General features: G+C 42.3%; 1 protein-coding gene across 1 annotated transcript; it reads left to right on the forward strand.

The window, feature by feature from the left end:
• The first annotated feature begins 700 nt into the window (after window positions 1-700).
• On the forward strand, window positions 701-19,039 carry ACTR8 (actin related protein 8). The gene is made up of 13 exons (XM_077325534.1): window positions 701-1,091; window positions 2,781-2,951; window positions 5,243-5,353; window positions 6,227-6,331; window positions 8,235-8,408; window positions 9,571-9,664; window positions 10,567-10,699; window positions 10,981-11,134; window positions 13,374-13,469; window positions 13,804-13,944; window positions 15,907-16,171; window positions 16,963-17,126; window positions 18,819-19,039. The coding sequence occupies exons 1-13, from the start codon at window positions 951-953 to the stop codon at window positions 18,960-18,962; spliced, it is 1,893 nt and encodes a 630-aa protein (XP_077181649.1). The 5' UTR covers window positions 701-950; the 3' UTR covers window positions 18,963-19,039.
• The last annotated feature ends 780 nt before the right edge of the window (window positions 19,040-19,819 follow it).

Below are 19,819 nucleotides of genomic sequence, written 5' to 3' on the forward strand. Positions count from 1 at the left end.
TATGTGTCCAAAGTGAGCTTTAGCTGTAATATCTTCCTTTCTAATGACACATTTCCCCATCCATATAGCAGCTCTGACCCCACGGCAACTATTTTTTCACCCTCTAAGAAAGCTTCATTGCTTTAAAAGAAATCAGAAAAATGCTTTTGGAAGAGCAGTGTTAAAAATGTACAGTATTTTTCACCACGTTTATGTGCCATATTGAAACTGCACGAAATTCTTTTCTTTGTAATAACCTAAGTGTACAAAAGTCATGTAACTATGCCTTAAGGTTTTTACACTGACATTGAAGTTGAACATGTGCAAGGCAAAGCCAGCCAGCCATGAGGGCCATAAAGACTAATATTTACTATAGAGTAAGACGGCTTCTTCAAATACATGTTCTTCCTCAGTAAACTTCAGTGCTGCAATGCAAAAACGGGATTTGATGTATAAAATTCCTGTCCAATCAACAAAAGTACAGTCCCTACCTCCCCCCCCCACCCCGAAGCCGGGCCTGCGTTGTTCCAGAGCGAAGCCAACATAAAACCCAAGATGCCGGCTCTGTGCTCTTCACCGGCCTGCCGTGAATGTTCTTGCCGCGCAGTTCTGTGCCAACGGGAGAGCAGAAGCTGAGGGGGGGGGGGGAGGACGTGCCGCGCGGCCCTCTCTTCCGCTCCTGGCTGCATTTGCACCGCACACCTCGTCAGTTGTGCCGCAGTCTGTCAGCGATGCTCGGCTCGCCCGCATCCCTGGCCCCCAAAGCAGCGGGGCAGAGAGGGTGACGGCGGCGCGACCTCCGCGGCAGGCCCCGCTCCCGTGTCCAGGGACGGGCCCCCGCCCAGAGGAAGGGGGCGGGCCTGGTCCAGCCTCCGCGGGGAAGAGAGGGGCGGAGCTGCCGGCGCCGGCGCTTTGCAGTGCCTCTGCGCGTGAGGCTCGGGCGCCCGGGCCGCAGCCGAGAAAGAGCGCGGATGACGCAGGCCGAGAAGGGGGAAGCGGCGGCAGCGGCGGCGGCGGAGAATGGCAAGGACAAGGAGCGCGACAAGGAGAGGGAGCAGCGCGGGGCCAAGAGGCCCATCGTCCCCGCCGCCGTGCCCGAGTCCCTCCAGGAGGTGAGGCCCGCCCCTTGCGAGAGCGCAGGCGCGGAAGGGCGCCCCTCGCCCGGCCGCGCTCCACTTCGCCCCTCAGAGGCATCCTCCCTTCCGCCCCTCGCGCAGTAGAATGGCACCGGCCCTGACGGGGCCCAGTGGAAGAAGCGGGCGGACGAGTGTTCTAGATCGTGCCATTTGCGCCCTGCGTGTGGGGGTGTCCCATGTTTACATGCTGCCTAATAGGCAGAAAGAAAACGTTTCTCTCATAAAGTGCGGGGGGAGGGGGGTTCATGTATATTTTCTGCTTCCCGATAAGGTTTTTCTGTATGTAGGAAGTAAAAATCAACTAAAGGGGAATCAAATTACTTGTTGGTGTAGCAAGTATTAGAGTGAAGTACCGCTGGAGTAATAGTAGACAAAATGTTCTGTCTTAGCTTTAAATTGCCTTTTTAAAAAGGTTACGTCAACTAATGCTGTTTGTCATAAATTCATTTGCGATGTTTGCATTATCGTTAGGCTGTTCCAGCATAAGATGATTATCTGGGTAAGCCTAGTTGCTGCTGTAAATACATAGGCATTCACGATGACAACAGAGGGTTCACACAGCAGTCCCCCCCCCCACAGCTTTCCTGACCTTCACATGCACCCCTTCCAACAGATGCTTTTTTAAAAAAAACCCTGAGATACAGCACCAGGATCTAGTTCCCAACTTTGATTACTTGAAAAAAACACATTTTTAAATGAAGTCATAGGGAGGAATGTGCACCTGCGATACAGTGGTGCGGGTGTGCAGACTTAACATCCACATGTTTAGATCCACTCTATGTAATCTAAAGGCACAAGCACCAAATTAAAAAAAACAATAACTCTCTAAAAGTATAGTGCATCCTCTATGGGAAAACAAAAACTATCGCTACATAATATACTTTATTATGCTATTGCTTAAATTTCTGCTGGGGTTCATTTTCCATGGTGGCTTCTATTCTGTAGATCTGCCTTCTGTAGAGGTTCAGTGGGCATGGTCTCCCCTTTTGGCAGAAGACAAAAATATTGTTTGCAGCGGTGGTCCCCAACCACCGGGCCGCAGCCCGGTGCCGGTCCGCGAAGGTCCTGGCACCGGGCCGCGGCTCCCTCTCCCCGCCCACCCTCCTGCAGTAAGAAACTTCCCAGTCCGCAAGCTTCTTACTGTGGGAGGGGGGGGGAGAAGGAAGCGGCCGGGCAATCGCCCTCCCTGCTGCTGCCAGTCCCCAGCCTGAAAAAGGTTTGGGACCACTGGTTTGCAGAGTCTCAGCAGTTAGATTGGGGGGGGCGGGGTTGGCTTATTCTGACAATCCTATTTTGTTTATTTTAATTTTTTATTATTACACTCATATACTGCCCTCCCTTGCAGTATAAAAATGTAATGCTGTTAGCACTGCTAGATAGATTTAGGTGTGCATTGATTTGGTTTGTTTTTCTAGTAAATGGTTATAACTGAAAAGTGGTCTATAAATATGACCAATATATCACTCTGCAGCAAAGTGGAAGCTGTAGCATTGTGAAAAGATTAACAACTATGCTCTGTATTTAGTTGATGGTGACCCAAGATTAAACGTGTTTAATCCATAGTACTAAAAAGGTATGAAACAAAATAAAGCTTAAAAATGAGAGGCGAACTGTTCAGGTAGGCCTCTGGAGATTATTTTGCCCTTAATTTTTGTCTGTTTTCAGCAAATACAGAGCAACTTCATTGTTGTAATACATCCTGGTTCAATGACCTTAAGAATTGGAAGAGCTACAGATACACTTCCTGTTAGCATTCCTCACGTCATCGCAAGAAGACACAAACAACAAGGACAACTCACTTTCAAAGACAGTTGGCTTCTCAGAGAAGGACTCAATGTAAGTCTTAGATACCTGCGTAGTAGTTGCCTGATTGCATTCTGTTAGTTTTCTTGAGCCTTCTGGTGTGCTAAATCTGCATAGTTGTCCATGCTGTTACTCTGTGTGAGTACACAAAGGCACAAACACCAAATTAAAAAAAAAACAATAACCCTCTAAAAGTATGTTTTCTTTCCAAAGTTGAAACTTTCCAATGTTGAAAAGAGGGGAGTGGGAAAGGTTTGTAACCTTTAGGTTTGTAACCTGTCTGAATGAAGTGGGGAGAGGCTGTTTGCAGACTTAGGCCCTGTCTCTACTAGTGTAGAATTTGTATTAAAAACCAAGATGACATAAGCACTAAAAAGGATGTAAGTTCAGAGGTTGTATTTTTCTTTGATTCTTTTCAAGCTGGCAGAAGTGTATTATGATCTGTGCATTGTTGCAAAAGTGAGAACCGGGCATGGAATCACTGATTGGTTCAAAATTGAGAAAGGAGTTCGGCAAGGATGTATACTGTCACCTTGTCTATTTAACTTGTATGCGGAACACATCATGAGAAAGGCGGGGTTAGATGAGTCACAAATTGGGATCAAGATTGCAGGGAGAAATAGCAACAACCTCAGATATGCAGATGATACCACTCTAATGGCAGAAAGCGAAAAGGAACTAAAGAGCCTGTTGATGCAGGTGAAGGAGGAGAGTGTAAAAGTTGGCTTGAAACTCAACATCAAGAAAACGAAGATCATGGCATATGGCCCTCTCAACTCCTGGCAAATAGATGGGGAAGAAATGGAGGTAGTGACAGATTTTATTTTTCTGGGCTCCAAGATCACTGCAGATGGGGACTACAGCAAAGAAATTAAAAGACGTTTGCTCCTGGGGAGGAAAGCTATGGCAAATCTAGACAGCATCCTAAAAAGCAGAGACATCACCCTGTCAACAAAAGTGTGTTTAGTCAAGGCTATGGTATTCCCAGTTGCAATGTATGGCTGCGAAAGTTGGATCATAAGGAAGGCCGGGCGTCAAAGAATTGAGGCTTTTGAACTCTGGTGCTGGAGAAGACTCTTGCGAGTCCCTTGGACTGCAAGGCAAACAAACCGGTCAGTCCTAGAGGAGATCAGCCCTGACTGCTCCTTAGAAGGCCAGATCCTGAAGATGAAAATCAAACACTCTGGCCACCTCATGAGAAGGAAGGACTCCCTGGAGAAGAGCCTAATGCTGGGAGTGATCGAGGGCAAAAGAAGAAGGGGACGACAGAGAATGAGGTGGCTGGATGGAGTCACTGAAGCAGTAGGTGCAAACTTAAATGGACTCCAGGGAATGGTAGAGGACAGGAAGGCCTGGAGGATCATTGTCCATGGGGTCGCGATGGGTCGGACACGACTTCGCACCTAACAACAACAACATTGTTGCCACAGTTAATAAAATTTTATCATATAAAAACTATGCTTTTGTGCTACAGCATAGTATCTTTTTCCTTGTGGGATACATGCTCCAATGCCACCAGTTCATTAGCAGGGGACCTGTGAGGTTTTGCTGGGAAGGGAACATCCCCACTGACCTTTTCTACGCATGTTCTCCAACTGCCTCTGCTTCCCCTCCCTGTTTGTTATGAAATAGGAAGAATTTTCCTGCACCACAATGACTCCCTCTTTTCTTCCCCTACCACACACACTGGTGTCTGCCTTTCCTCTCATCACTTCCTTCCCACCTTCATTTTCCAACCCGCAACTGCTGTTTTCTCTCCCAGGATATTTCACTCCCCCTAATGACTACTACCAAGGCCTTTCCTTTGGGATTTCCCTGGCCACCCAAAAGATCAAGATCTCATGAAACTGTCTTGTAAGACCTTGGCTGCCACTTTTGATTGCAATCTCTGCACTTATGTCTGGCATTGCTTCTCCATTGGGGGCGGGAGGTCACTCCTCCACTTTTTAATTTTAAGATACTAAGATCTTTCTGTGTTGACGAGAAACAATGGATTAAAACTAAACTAAGTGTGAAGGACTCAGCAATAATTGTACAAGTAGCTAAGTCTTTGTTGGCAATCTTAAATGAAAATATCTCTATGGATTCTGTAAGTGCCATAGTTAAAGTTTTAGTTTTATGCTTTGCTATTTTATGCCAATAAAGGTACTCTGATTCTGACTGTGAAGATACATCTGTTGTATCAGTGGATTATAGATTTTTTGTGGGTTGTGGATTTTTTATCAACATGAGGGGACAGTGCATGGCACTTAGATATATGCTAGGAACCATGAGAGAGATTTCTGTTTATAAGAAAGCTAATGACCTGTTATGCTTTCATTTAGAAACCTGAAAGTCCTGAACAAAGACAGAATGGCCTTAAAATGGTTGATCAAGCAATATGGTCCAAAAAGATGTCAAACGGAGCCAGGCGTATACCAGTATCACCTGATCAGGTAACCCACCTATAGACTGTACTGCAATGATCTCCAATATTCTTGAGCCTGTAGGCACCTTTGAAATTTTCTACAGGGTTGTGGTCACAACCACAAAATGGCTGCCAAAGGAGGTAGAACCAACCACAAAACCATACTCACACACTTATATTTATTAATTTATGCAAAGTAGTTACGAGCTGCCTTCTCTCTGTATAAACCATGGTGGGCAAGATTCTCCTTGGTCCAGTACAGCAATGCTTCAACAGGCAAAAGAAATCTTTGCTCCTCATTTCAGATATCAGGGCAGTCTGGCTGAAATCTCAGTTATGCAGCTGCTCCAGTCAGCCAGCCAGCCAGCCGGCCAATCAACTTACATGGGACAGCTTACTTTTTGGAGCCAGCTTGGCTAAGAGAGAGACACTTTAATCTGGAGAACTGGGTTTGATTCCCCACTCTTCCTTTGCAGCCAGCTGGGTGATCTTGGGCCTGTCACAGTTCTCTCTCAGCCTCACCTGCCTTACAGGGTGTCTGTTGTGGGGAGAGGAAGAGAAGGCAGTTGTAAGCTGCTTTGAGACTCCTTCGGGTGGTAAAAAAGTGAAGTACCAAAAAAACAGCTGCTTTGGCAGCTGAGAATCCTTATGCTGTGGCTTCTGATGGCAATGGCTGCCGAAATAGTGCTTCCAATGTCCCATCAGAACCCCTGCTTTGCAAGAGGCTCATCTGGAGTCATTTACTTGCATGTTATGGACCCTTCGGTAGTTGGTAATGCCTTTGGTGTAGTACTTTAATTTGGGAGTAATTACTTTAGACTGAAAAGCACTCCCTCCCCCCTTTGTTTTGTTTTTTGCTTGTTTGTTTATTTTGTTTTGGGGTTTTTTGGTAACATTTTAGGTTCGGTCTTACAATAGACAGATGAGGCCTGCTATATTAGATCACAGTTCTGGGACCAAATGGACAAACACAGCCCATCATCCAGCGTATCTCATTGGAGAAGAGGTAGGACCATTCTCATTTTGTTAAGAAATCTAGTATGGTACTATATCTAACTGACTTAACCATTTCACAGACACGTGCATTTTAAGAGGTGAATTGTGCTCATATGTGGTAGTTACTATATAAAGGAGCTGGTCACAGTCACTTGTCTGCAGACTTGCTTACTCAGCTGTTGTAAATGGATAGCCTGAAAGGAAGATTTGGGTTTTGTGTTTTTTTTGTGTTTTTTTTTTTTTTTTAGATTTACAAAGTATTTGTGTGGCTACTTGGAAATAATCCTTATTTGCTGTTAGTGATCAGGGAAGGAGTTATTTACAGGCTGAAGTGAAGAAATCAAGCAGAGATGAATACAGAGGGGAGGGAAGAAATAACCCAAATGCTGGTACATGTTTGTCGTATGTGACCTACCATAAGTTGTACTTGCAGTTCAAATCAAGTCAGTCTTTATTAGGGCCCATGAGCCATACACAAACAGAACAAATAGTGTTAATTAATTACCTAAAATCGAATATCTACTTATAGCACTCATTGTAGTACATCCAACAATGAAAAGGATTAGCACAAGACATTATCTCAGCTCATATTTTCATGGCAGAGGACAAACTTATTTTTGGTCAACTCTAGGTAATAAAATGTAACAATCTTCTGATCTTTATCAACCATAATATGTTCCAGGAAATTGAGATGTGCTTTACAAAATCTATAGTGAAACACTACATTGGCCAGTGATTCAATCAAGCACATAAGTAGGGACAAAATCTACAATAGTCTAGAATATTTTATATCTTCCTGTAAATTAGACAGTAAAACTTTAAATCTGAGAAGCATAATAGCATGGCAGTGGTTAATGTTGATACATACTGATGTGAAATAATGATTGTTTAAGGGGGATGCACATCATAGGCTTTAGCCAGCATTTCTTAACGAACTTTTAACAAAATAGCTTTACTTAACCCTGTAAGTTTTTAAAAAGAAAGGAAAAGGCCCATTGTGGTCACTTTCTCATCTGTTGGTTTAAGCCAAATTAGACTATAAGGACCAGTCATCAGGCTTTCTCAGCCAGGGTTTTGTGAAATCCTGGGGGTTCTTGATGGTCCTGGAAAGGTTTCTCGAATGGGCAAGATTTAATTATTTTTAATATATTTTTAAAATTTGTTAAACATTTATCAGATGATATGATCCTATATTTATGTAATTTATTTTTATTTATTATTTTATTTATATCCTGCCACTCCCATATCATGACTCATGGCAGGTTACAATCATAAATATACATTAAAATCCCCCTAAAACCATAAAATCCCTATAAAAATATGGTCACATTGATTCCCCCTCCCCTCCAAAATAGCCAATAATGATCCTGGAGGGGATGGAAAAGGGAGGGGCCCTAGGTAGGCATGAACACAGCTATGCCTCCCAATCATATTCTATACAATCATGCCACTTTTAGGGTTTCTTGAAGCTTGAAGAATGTTTCAGGTTTTCTCAACAGTAAAAAGGTTGAGAAAGGCTGCATTAGGCTATGAAGAAAATTATTCTTATCATTAATAAGCAGAAAATGAATTCTAAATGTAGGGAATGTTAGTCAGACCAAATTTATTTAGATTTCTACACCGCCCTGGGCTCTGGGCGGTTTACATTAAACATTGTAGAATGGTTACATAGAATATTAAAATAATGCAATAAATAAGACTCATAACATAACATGGCATAACATAATCATAACTTAACATGACAACCAGGACAGTATTTTAACAGAACAATAACAGTGACAATCCCTGGGCAATAATTATAAGCAATATAAAACCACCTGCTAATCTGAAAGCTATGGAGGATGCATATCTAGGTGCTTTAAAATTATTAGCCTTTTAAAGAGATACTAAATTGATTCTCTTTTATTTTTCAGGCATTATATGTTAACCCTTTGGACTGCTACAATATTCACTGGCCTATTAGACGAGGACAGTTGAACCTTCATCCAGGGCCTGGTGGCTCCCTTACTGCAGTTCTAGCCGATCTTGAAGTTATATGGTCACATGCAATACAGAAATATTTAGAAATACCTCTTAAGGATTTAAAGGTGAGCTTTAAACTAGTTACAACTAGCTTTAAATAAAAGAAACTATGACTGTCAGATTCAATGGCTTTGACCATTATAACCAACACACCTGTCCTTCCTGAGGTAATCTGTTGAAACATCTTCATTTATTAAGAAAATAATTATGAGGGGGACACAGGTTCTTTATAATGGTGGCCTTCACTCTCTAGACCAGGGGTAATCAAACTGCAACCCTCCAGATGTCCATGGACAACAATTCCCATGAGACCCTGCCAGCGAATGCTGGCAGGAGCTCATGGGAATTGTAGTCAGTGGACATCTGGAGGGCCGCAGTTTGACTACCCCTGCTCTAGACCTCCTCCTAATTGCTGTGCTGATTGACTTCCTTTATTCTTTTTGCTGCTGTTTGAACACCTAGCTGTACTTCTGAGCTTTTTAAATGTTTTCGCCTGATGTTTTTGCATTGTATTACTTTATTTTTGATTAATGTTTTAGGACATTGTTTCCTGTTAAATTATTTTATGAAAGAAGTTAAATCCTACCTTTCCATTCAGTTAATATCCAGAACGACTTGCAATCAAATTTAAAAACTGCTCCAAACAAAAAATTCAAGTCAAAACAGCAACATTTCGGTGTCGGTCAAAAGACCATATCACCACTGCAGATGGTACAAACCATTTGCAAGGTAAAACATACCAAAATAAAGAAAACAGTTTTCACAGTGTAATATGTAGAAATAGAAAAAGTATAGGGTAGCTTGAGTGGAAAAATTAAATGTGTCCAGAGGATTTTAGGAGCATTTGTGGAACAAATGTTGCCTGAAGTCAGATGTATTAGGATCCACTAAAGTTTCCATTTGTTTAAGAGGTTGGGTAATTTCCAGCAGTTTGCTCTTCCTGCTGCAGACCCCTGTTATGATGCCCAGGCTGTTTTTGAGGGTCCCCAGTAACTCAGGAATAGGATTTTGAGGAGATCAGTGGGCTGCAGTAGAAGAAGTGGAGGCAGGACTGCTCTTTCCATTTCAAGAAGTGCTTTATATGAGGGATCCAACCCTATGAAAATAATAAAATTGACTTTACCTTGAACCTTCTTCCAGTTGCCTTACTACTGTAACTCATGACAATGTTTATGAAGAGGGATGGATTTGAATAGGAATCCCAATTTGATTCTTCTCTTTTTTCAGTATTACCGATGCATTTTACTGATCCCTGACATCTATAATAAACAACATGTGAAAGAAGTAGTAAATATGATCCTAATGAAGATGGGCTTCTCAGGTATTAATGCAGCTTCTTTTGTTCCATAACACAGAGATTTGCAAATGCTCTTTTGAGTCTTTTGACCTTTTACTTTATGGCCCAGCATCACTGGGTGGCATACTTCCTTTTCATCTGTCAAAATGGAACCATTGTGCAATAAGTATCGTGTAATATTACGGCCACTTTTGTTTTAAAAACAACATGATTGTTTCTGAGGTCATGATGTCCAAATCTACTTAATTATCTTTTAGAGTTTCTCACGTAAGTTACTTGGGAAAAGATTACTGTGAACATAATTGTATAGCCCATGAGATTTATGATGTAATGGCAATCAAACCATACACTATTAGATGTGAAAGTATCATGTACTGAGTCTTCAGGGAGTTGCTTCTCTGGAGTGCTGCCTTGTAGCTATGGCTTATATATGAGTACCACGGCAGTGCAGGTGGGGACAAATGGGGAGCTGATTGGTACACCTGCTCCAGTGGTGGAAGAACACAATGGGGTTTGCATTCAGGGAGTTTTCAATCGCTTCATGTGTGTCAGGAAAAGTGAGATCCAGGTCGAGCTGCGGTTCCCCCCACCCATGGCTTGTTTCTCAGCAAGCAAGGTCTCTGTACATAACTGAAGAGGTAGTTGGGAGATGGTGGGACACAGATTTTAAAAATCAAACTATTAAATAGAGAAGTGATTTTTTAACTATTATCAATTATAAGTGTTTCTTACAAGAAATGCAGATAGTAAAACCACACACCCCTCTCTCTCCTTGTTTGGGATACAAAATGCTGTTTGAGAAACATCTTCCTTCAGAGTTTTATAAAACATGGAGTATGTTCGGTGGTGTTGCTGACATGAAAAATGTGTCTGGGTCAGCTGGCAAAATAGCAACGTAAATTATGCCCCTCCTTTTTTGTTTTCAGGAATAGTGGTACATCAGGAATCTGTCTGTGCTACATTTGGAAGTGGTTTAGGTAGTGCATGTGTTGTTGATGTGGGAGATCAGAAGACCAGCGTTTGCTGTGTTGAAGATGGTGTTTCACATCGTAATACCAGGTAGGTGTCACAGAGGGGAATGAAAATTTTAATCGGCGGTTACCAGCTCTCTAGGTCTAGGACTTCCACACAGGGTATTAACTTATTTTAACCCTGAGGACCTTCATGCAAGGCTTGTGGAAGAGCCTTAAAACTTTGTGTTGGCAAAATGGTGGTTTGACTTATGTAAAACACATGCATGCTTATATAGCAAGGTTTGGTATAACTGAGTCGTAATCATGGGTGCTCAAATTTATGAATTCTTTAACTTCCTATGAAACTGTTGCTTTGTTTGCGTTTAGATTATGCCTTGCATACGGAGGTTCTGATGTGTCAAGATGTTTTTATTGGCTCATGCAGCGAGCAGGATTTCCTTACAGAGACTGCCAGTTAGCTAAAAGGACAGACTGTCTTCTTCTGCAGCACCTAAAAGAAACATTTTGCCATTTAGACCAGGTAAGCTTAAAACTCGTCTCTCACTGTATGCCGTTGCCATAAGGATATTTGTTGGTCGCAAGCTAGTGCAGGTGTCTCCAGCCTTTTTGAGCCTGGGGCAACTTTGGAATTCTGACACTAGGTAGTTGGACATAGCCACAAAATGGCTGCTGCAGGAGGTGAAGCCACTGTTTGGAAGTTAGGATACTCATCATTCAGTATTTCAGGCAGTGGATATATTTGAGAGGATGCCTTTTTAAATGAACATACTGTTCTGCAGGGCCAGCAAAACGGAGCTCTTCTGCCAGGCATTTGGTTGGGAAGTTCCATTTTTAAGACTTAGTCCATGGCTTTAGGCAAAATGGCCCAAAGGTAAGAGTGCTTCTCCTATGTGTCCAAAAATGTATGCTTTTCCCTTGGGAGTCCATCCTTTGCTGTGGTCATTCCCAATCTTCTTGACCCAAAAGGAAGAAATACAATCTAGCCTTCTGGTAAATCTTTTGTCTCATCCATTTGCATTTCCATGCTTGGGGATGGACTCATCCCCTGTTCTTCTCCTTTTGCCAGCTACTAACTTGAAGCCAGGCTCGTGAACGTAGGTAGAGTTTAGACCTGATTAGTGTAATATAGATATGCTCCAGGGTGGAAGGCATTTCTGCATAATTCCAAGATAAGGTGTTTTCACAAACAATTCACCACAAACTAAAACCTTCCATAAGCTAAAACCCATAAAATGCTTTTGTTTTATGTAAATCAGGAAACCAGCAGCTGATGATGATCTCAGCATACAGTCTTACAGTCTTAAGTGTCTGTTGGAGGAGTCAGTCCTTTACTCTTAGGATGTTTAGAATATTATAGATCAAAATCAGCTTTTGGATTGTGAAAAACTAGAAGATATGTTGGGAGCAGTGATAGTCAGTAAACTGATTGGAGATGCTGAACAAAGTCATTTATTCTCTGTGTCCCAAAATATTAGATTGTGTGGACACCCAATGAAATTGAGTGGTAATTAGTTCTACTCAACATCAGAAGGAAACTCCTTGACATCTAGCATATTTTTCTTAGATCATTTGTTTGCCTAAAAAGGTATAGTATAGCTAGTATTAAAAAGAGATCATATGAATTCAGTGAGAGTAGCTCTGTCAGCATTTGCATATGGTGGCCAGATGCACATGTTTTTGTGTTAGTACCAGACATTGTGGGCACTAACTATTGGGTTACTGTCACTATCATATTTGCCTTATGACCTTCCCTCAAAAATGCTACTGAGAATTATTATTAATGTATTTATCATTGTCTGTAAAGTAGCCAGGAGATCCTAAGATTGGCAGCCAGGCAAGAGAAGTTTGGAGGTGATTTGCCACTGGCTGCCCCCAGGTATTCCTTGGAGGTCACCCTTCCAAGAGCCAGCCAAGGTCAACCCTGCTTATCTTCTGAGATATGATGGGATTGGGCTTGTCTGGGCTACCCAGGTCACTAGTCAGGAGAGTCTGCTTCAGCATCTCATAGTTTTAACTTTGTGGAGGGGCAGGATTCCTGTAGAGAATCTTACTCATCAGAAAGCTCATACAAGGAGACTGGAAGTGATTAAAGCATAACCATCACCATAGTTACAGGATGTGTTGTGCGCACAGACACATGTACTAACAATATGGTTCTCTTTCCATGCTGTGAAAGGAAAGCTTGGATTAAATGTAACTAGACTAGTAGACCTACATTAAAGTAGACCTCATTAGCCAGAGGTCTGGCAGGCTACTGCCCAAAGTATAGTTGCGAACTAGATGGACTTTTAGCTTCATCCAGCAATGCTATTATTTTGTTCTAGAGAAGATTTTCCATGTAGTGAAGTATAGTATTCGTATGTCAGACGGGCAAGCAATTATTCCTCGTAACACAAATAGCTTAAGCATGATATTTTGGCACTGGAAAAACAGGTATTTCATTGCTTCAGCTGCAAAAGCAGATGATAGGATTTATGAAGTTGCTAAAGTTCTTCAGAAAAGAGCTCCCTTTTTTTCGTTGAGCCAACAGTTCAGATCGTTCAGTTATTATTCAGTTAGTGTTTCTGCAAGAACTTTGTATACACGTTAAATTCCATGCACATCATATAACTGTGAATTTCAAAAGAAGCCTGGGAAAAAGCCAGAGTTTCCATATATGGGTGAAGCTGTTCCTATTTCAGTTTATGAGCTGATAAAGGCAACAAACAGAGATATCTGTTAAAGTGTTTATAATGAGTCTATCTGTGTTTTACAATCAGGATTTATCTGGACTGCAAGATCACGAGTTCCAGGTTCGCCACCCAGATTCTCCCGCTTTATTATATCAGTTACGGCTGGGAGATGAAAAATTACAGGTAACAGATTACTATTTTATAGTTTAATGATGCAAAAGTCTGTTTAAAAAGTGGGGAGTTTATAGCTTTTAGCAGCTAAAAGTTTAAATGTGAAGTCATTCTGTCTTCCTGTTAATGATTTTAATGGCCGTCATCTTTAAAAGATGCACAGTGATGCAGATGTGGAATGTAGCCAGTTTTTAAAACTAAACTTTCAAATTAAATATTTGTGTTTCTGACTCCTTAGTTTCATTTGGAACAAAAACATGTGCATCTAAAGAGCCAAGTGTAAGCAGGCATGGCTATAAAGAGAAGTTTGGAATCCTTTAAAGTTCTCCCCGTCTCTCATGACTAGGCTCCAATGGCACTGTTTTATCCAGCCATGTTTGGAATTGTGGGGCAGAAAATGACATCCCTGCAACAAAGATCACAAGGCGATCCAGAGGACCCACATGATGAACATTATCTTTTAGCAACACAGAGTAAGCAGGAGCAGGTGTGTGTGGCTCTTTTCCATTCTTCATCTCCTGTGAGACCTCTTACCTTGATAGATTTAATTATACTTAATGAAAGCTTTGTTTTCCGAGAATAGGGGAATCATATTGACGCATGTGTGCAAAGACAGGGCCTCTTGTAACCATGGTTACTTCTTTCTCATAAGCTTCCTTTTTTAACATTGTATCTCTGGGCTTTGCTTTCTGAAGGAGGTTAAAGCTATTAAATATATCAGCAGTGCTCTCTCAGAAGGAGCTCTAGGATTTTGGTGTGCTCTACCCCATGCACATTTACTAGTGTCTATTTCAGGAAGTTGTGCGAGTACAGGAGGGAGGCCAGTACAATGTTGTTGTTAATTGTTTTACTGGGCTCAATCATAGGCCTGGTGGAAGAGCTGTTTTGCTGGCCCTCATTCCACCAGGCAGGAGCCAAGGCCAAGAAGGCCCTGGCTCTGGTCGAGACCAGCCCGATTTCTTTGGGGCTGAGGACCACTAGCCTGTTGGTATTGGCTGAGTACAAGCCTTTTCTGGGAACGTATTCAGAGAGGTGGGCCCATCAGTACACTGGGCCTGGACCATATATGTACCTTGAACCTGACCCGGGATGCAATCAGAAGCCAGTGCAGTTTTCAGAGGACAGGTTGGATGTGAGCTCTCCAAGAGGCCCTAGTCAGGACCCAGGCTGCCACATTTTGCACCAATTGCAGTTTCAGATCAGGGATGAGTAAAGGCCCACGTAGAGCGAGTTACATAAGCCTAGTCTGGAAGTGACTGTCGCTGTGATTAATTGGTCTGTGGCAAGGTAGGGTGCTAGTAGTTTCGCTTGGTGAAGAGAGAAAATGCCATCCGAGCTACTTTCATAACCTTGGCCTCCATTATTAAGGAAGAATCCAAGGTTATTCCCAGATTCCTTACAGTCTGTCCAGTGGTAAGCTGCACCCCATCAAGGCTGGGGAGGCACACTTCCTCATCAAGCCCTTCCCAGCCACAGGAAGGGAATTCAATTGTTCCCCTTAACGTGAATAGCTTTAATCATTATATTTTGGCACAGGAAGAACAGAGATTTTCATTGCTGCAGCTGAAAAAGCAGATTATAGGATTTATGAGGTTGCTGTTCTTCAGAAAAGAGCTGTTTTTTCATTGAGCCAGCAGTTCAGTTTGAGTGCCTGTTCTCTTAGTGTTTTGTAAAAACTTTGTATAACCACATGTTATCTGTTTTCATTTTGAATTAAGTCCCATGCACATGGTAGAGCTGTGAATTTCAAAACGAGCCTGGGAGAAAGCCAGAATTTACATACATGGCTGAAACTGTTCCTATTTATGAGCTGATAAAGGCAGTAAACTGAGATGTCTGTTAAAGCCTTCAAAATGTGTCTAGAATTTTACTGCTCGATTGAAGTCTGGTAGCAAGATTTAAAGAGGCAAGGTTTGGAGAATCAGAGCTTCCTTCGACTCTCAAAGCTTGCATCTTGAAAGTCTTGCTGTCCGACTCAAATCAAGCAGTTTTTGGTGGAGCAATTTTTGGCTATGCTGTTACTTTAATCTGGTAGCAATTTTCCATTCTCGATAAGACAGGATACCTTTTTATACAACCCCCTCCCCCCCTTACCTTCAGTTGTAGTATAAAAGAATAGGAAAGGAATCTTGCTGATTCAGACTTTGGGTGACTTTAGAGTAGTTTGTACCAGCATGGTTGCATGTTTCTCTTCCACTAAGCTACTGGCATGCTTACAAGAAATCCAGCTTTGACCAACAGAAAGTGCTTTTCTGGCGCTATCCTGCAGCACTTGACTGTGTAACAATAATGGAAGGAGTGCCCAAATAGCAGCATGTGTTTCAGGATTACTTCCTACCCTTATATTATGGGGTGGGGAATCTCAAGGCTCTTCAAATGTATTCTTTTTTACACCATGTCAAATTTATTTTGTATTCCATGTAACCTGTTTCCCTGTCTGCTTTTAAAGTCTGCAAAAGCAACAGCAGATCGGAAGTCCATGTCCAAGCCAGGTGGATTTGAGGGCGACATGCGTGGCCAGTCTTCAGGCATTGCTGAAAATCTCTATCCCCCAGAAGTGGAGCTGGGCTCCTCTCACAGTGACTGCATCATAGGTGGAAATGACTCTGAAGAACAGCTTACAGCTCACGTGTCCAGAAAGACAGCTGTATCTCAGTTTGAAGGAAAAGCATTAGGTCTTGACAAAGCCATTCTGCACAGCATCGACTGTTGTGGTATGCCCTTTATTGTTTCACATTAGTGTTTGTTCCATCAGTTTGCAGAAGCTAGAATTCAGCAGGTACTGGGGAGTGGGGGGATTCTTGCAGATTCCTCTCCCCCACAGCAGCAGCACTCAACACACCCTGAAATGCTCTCAGAGAGCCAGCTTGATGGATGCAGTGGCCTCAAATCTGGAGAAACAGGTTTGATTCTCCCACACACACACGTAACCAGCTGGGTGACCTTGGGCCAGTCACAGTTCTCTGAGCTTTCAGCCTCATCTACTTCACAGGGTGTCTGTTGTGGGGAGAGGAAGGGTAGGTGATTGTAAGCTGATTAAAAATTTTTTTTCAAGTAGTTAAAAGTGGGGTACAAATATCAGCTCAGAAATATGCATGCTTTTCCTTGTCCACAGCAGCACTGATTTGAGGATTTCTATAGAAGTCTTTCCTCAGAGCCAGCTTCTTCGTCTTTTTTGTATGTAGTTCATCTTATTATTACAGTTACCTTAAACTAGCATGGATTATTCAATGTTGGAATGATACATTGTTCTGAGACTTCCTTCATTGCCCCCAATAACAGGTGATCAATATACAGAGGTGGTGGGACTTTTGGGCGTCACCATCTCAGTGGCACACGGCTCAAGGCATGTGAATGAGACTGCTGAGGATCTGGTTACAGTAGCACTTCCAGCCAATCCTTCATTGCCAGTGTTTTCCATTGGATAGTAGTTGTTCCTTACTCATGCATGACGCTAGTTAAGTTTTTCAGTTTATATGTGGTCCTCCTGTTTCCATTTATCCAGCATCAGACGATACAAAAAAGAAGATGTACAGTTCCATCCTAGTGGTCGGAGGTGGTCTGATGTTCCACAAAGCCCAAGAATTTCTTCAGCACAGAATTCTCAACAAAATGCCCCCCTCTTTCAGGAGAGTGGTTGAAAATGTAGAAGTTATTACAAGACCAAAGGTAAGATACATTTTCAGATGCTGGTGTAGTGACTAAGGATAGCTGTAGTCAGTCCAAATTGTAGCTTCTTCTTATGGATTGCAAATGAAGGGGAATAAGCTTCAATAAGAAAATAAATTTAATAAATTAACAAAAAGAGAACCAAGCTAAGTCAGGTAAATAAAAATAGAGGCACTACAGAAAGGAAATAAATGTACATGTGACATCAAAATGCAGTTTAAACCCCTTCCTTGACAATCTGCTACTAAGGGAGAAAAAGGGGAGAATCAAAGACATACAAGCCTGCTTCCTGAAGGCGACTGGGCAGCTCTGGAAAAGGATAAGCAGAACAAGGTGGAAAAGTAAGAGAAGCCATCCATCCAGTTGGAATAACAGGATGGGATCCAAAACCACCTACAAAATGGATGGACTAAGCAATAAGCTTTTATACATTTTTGCTAAGATTGAGGAGGGGGAAAGGTGTTGGCAGAGATGAGCTGATTGAAAAAGGGGGTTTTGTTCTTTTGCATTACAGGTGAAAGTATCAAGGAGAAGTGTTCCTTTAGGGAGCTGAGATTTTAGATAGGCAAGTAGTTGGCTGAGTTCTTTACATGATGGGATAGGGGTAGAAATATTCCAGTTCAGAACTTCTCTATTGTTTGACTTTCTATGATTTTAGTTCTAATGGGAGTTACTGGAGCAAAGTCTCCTTCTGCCATGGAGCTGCTGGGTGATGGAGAGATGGCCACAGGGTCCTTGGCATGAACAGAAGCAATTAAACCTCTGCGCAAGCCAAGTTGCCAATTCATAACCTCTGTCTCCACATGACAAGTAACGTGACTAACTTCTACGTTTTGGCTTTTGTTTTGAGGCGAGAAACTTAACTAATTTTGCCTCCTAAAGGTAACTGAATAAAACATTTAATAGCTAAGACTCGGCCTTTTAAACAGACACCAGATAAGTGCAACAACTTTTTGCGTCCCAGTAAATGCTACTCTTGTGGCGCAGAGTGGTAAGGCAGCAGAAATGCTGTCTGAAGCTCTGCCCATGAGGCTGGGAGTTCGATCCCAGCAGCCGGCTCAAGGTGGACTCAGCCTTCCATCCTTCCGAGGTCGCTAAAATGAGTACCCAGCTTGCTGGGGGGTAAACGGTAATGACTGGGGAAAGCACTGGCAAACCACCCCGTATTGAGTCTGCCATGAAAACGCTGGAGGGTGTCACCCCAAGGGTCAGACATGACTTGGTGCTTGCACAGGGGATACCTTTACCTTTAAATGCTACTATTTCCCCTTTCTTATATCTTGAGACTATCAAGGAAGGTTTAAAGTGAAGAGGACACTTTGCAGAACTGCTGGGATGTTAAAATAAAACATGATGTATCTCAGGAGTCTAAAGTTGATAACTGGAATGACCAAATGGTAGATTGCAAGTCAGCAGCTAGTCATTTAAAGATAACCAGATTGCACATGAAATTTGGAAACTAGGCTTGAATCCTAAGATTGGCTTCTGCTTGTGCCATGCAGTGTCTGTCTATTGTGGGCTAGTTCTGTGCAGGGGGTAACCTCTGGTGCAGGAGGTAACCTTGACAGAAACTGCACTCACTTTATTGGAAGCAAGGCTTAGGATCTACACCATATAGATCAGGTTGTGTTGGTTGGTTTTATTCTGCTAATAGCCTTGTCCGATGTTTTTATATAACCATCTTATTCCTAGGACATGGATCCACAGTTGATTGCATGGAAAGGGGGTGCTGTTCTAGCTTGCCTGGACACAACACAGGAGCTTTGGATATATCAACGAGAATGGCAGCGTTTCGGTGTCCGTATGTTACGTGAGAGAGCTGCATTTGTGTGGTGATGCACCAATAATCTAGCTAGGAAGGAGTGCCAAATATTGTTTCTCCCTGATTTTTTAAAATAAAGTTTTAATATAAAGTAGCTGCATTCTCATTTCAAAAACAGGATGCAAAATAACCTGAGATCAGGAAATCTAGAATTCTTATTCTAAGTGGGTACACCGGAGCAATCTATTCTGACAAAGGGAGCTTTGACTCTCGAAAGCCGAGTATCTTATTGGTCTCCAAGGTGCTACTGGAGCTTTTGGTAACAACCAACATGGCCACCCTCCAAAACTGGTCTAGTCTAGTGCAGCTGAACTTCACTCTAGGCGGAAAACTTAGGGTCACAAAAAGTCTACACTGGTGTGCCAGGCTAAAGTTTATTTTTACACAGAAACAAAGGATAAATGTTGTAAAACAGTTCATTTTTAAAATATCATACAACACACTTCTTCTTTGACATCTTAGAATCATAGAGTTGGAAGGTACCTCCAGGGTCATCTAGTCTAACCCCCTGCACAATGCAGTAAGTCATAACTATCTGTCCACCTAGTGACCCCAATTTCATGCCCAAGTGAATCCAACCACCAAAAATTCCAGAGGAAATTCACCTACCATCCCACAGTGACAATTCCCTGGGTATGCAAGGAAGGGCCACAAGAGACAAACACTGGCACATCCCTTGTTGCCCATCCACTCTCAATCTTCGTACGTTAATAAAATCAGCATTTTTTGTCAGATGACTATCTAGCCTCAGTTAAAAAACTTCAAAAGGAGGAGAGCCCACCACCTCCTGAGGAAGCCTGTTCCACTGAGGAACTGCTCCAAATGTCAGGAACTTCTTCCGAAAATTCTGTTGCATTAATTTCAACTCATT

The sequence above is a fragment of the Paroedura picta genome, chromosome 3 (genome assembly GCF_049243985.1).
Source record: "Paroedura picta isolate Pp20150507F chromosome 3, Ppicta_v3.0, whole genome shotgun sequence".
Lineage (NCBI taxonomy): Eukaryota > Metazoa > Chordata > Lepidosauria > Squamata > Gekkonidae > Paroedura > Paroedura picta.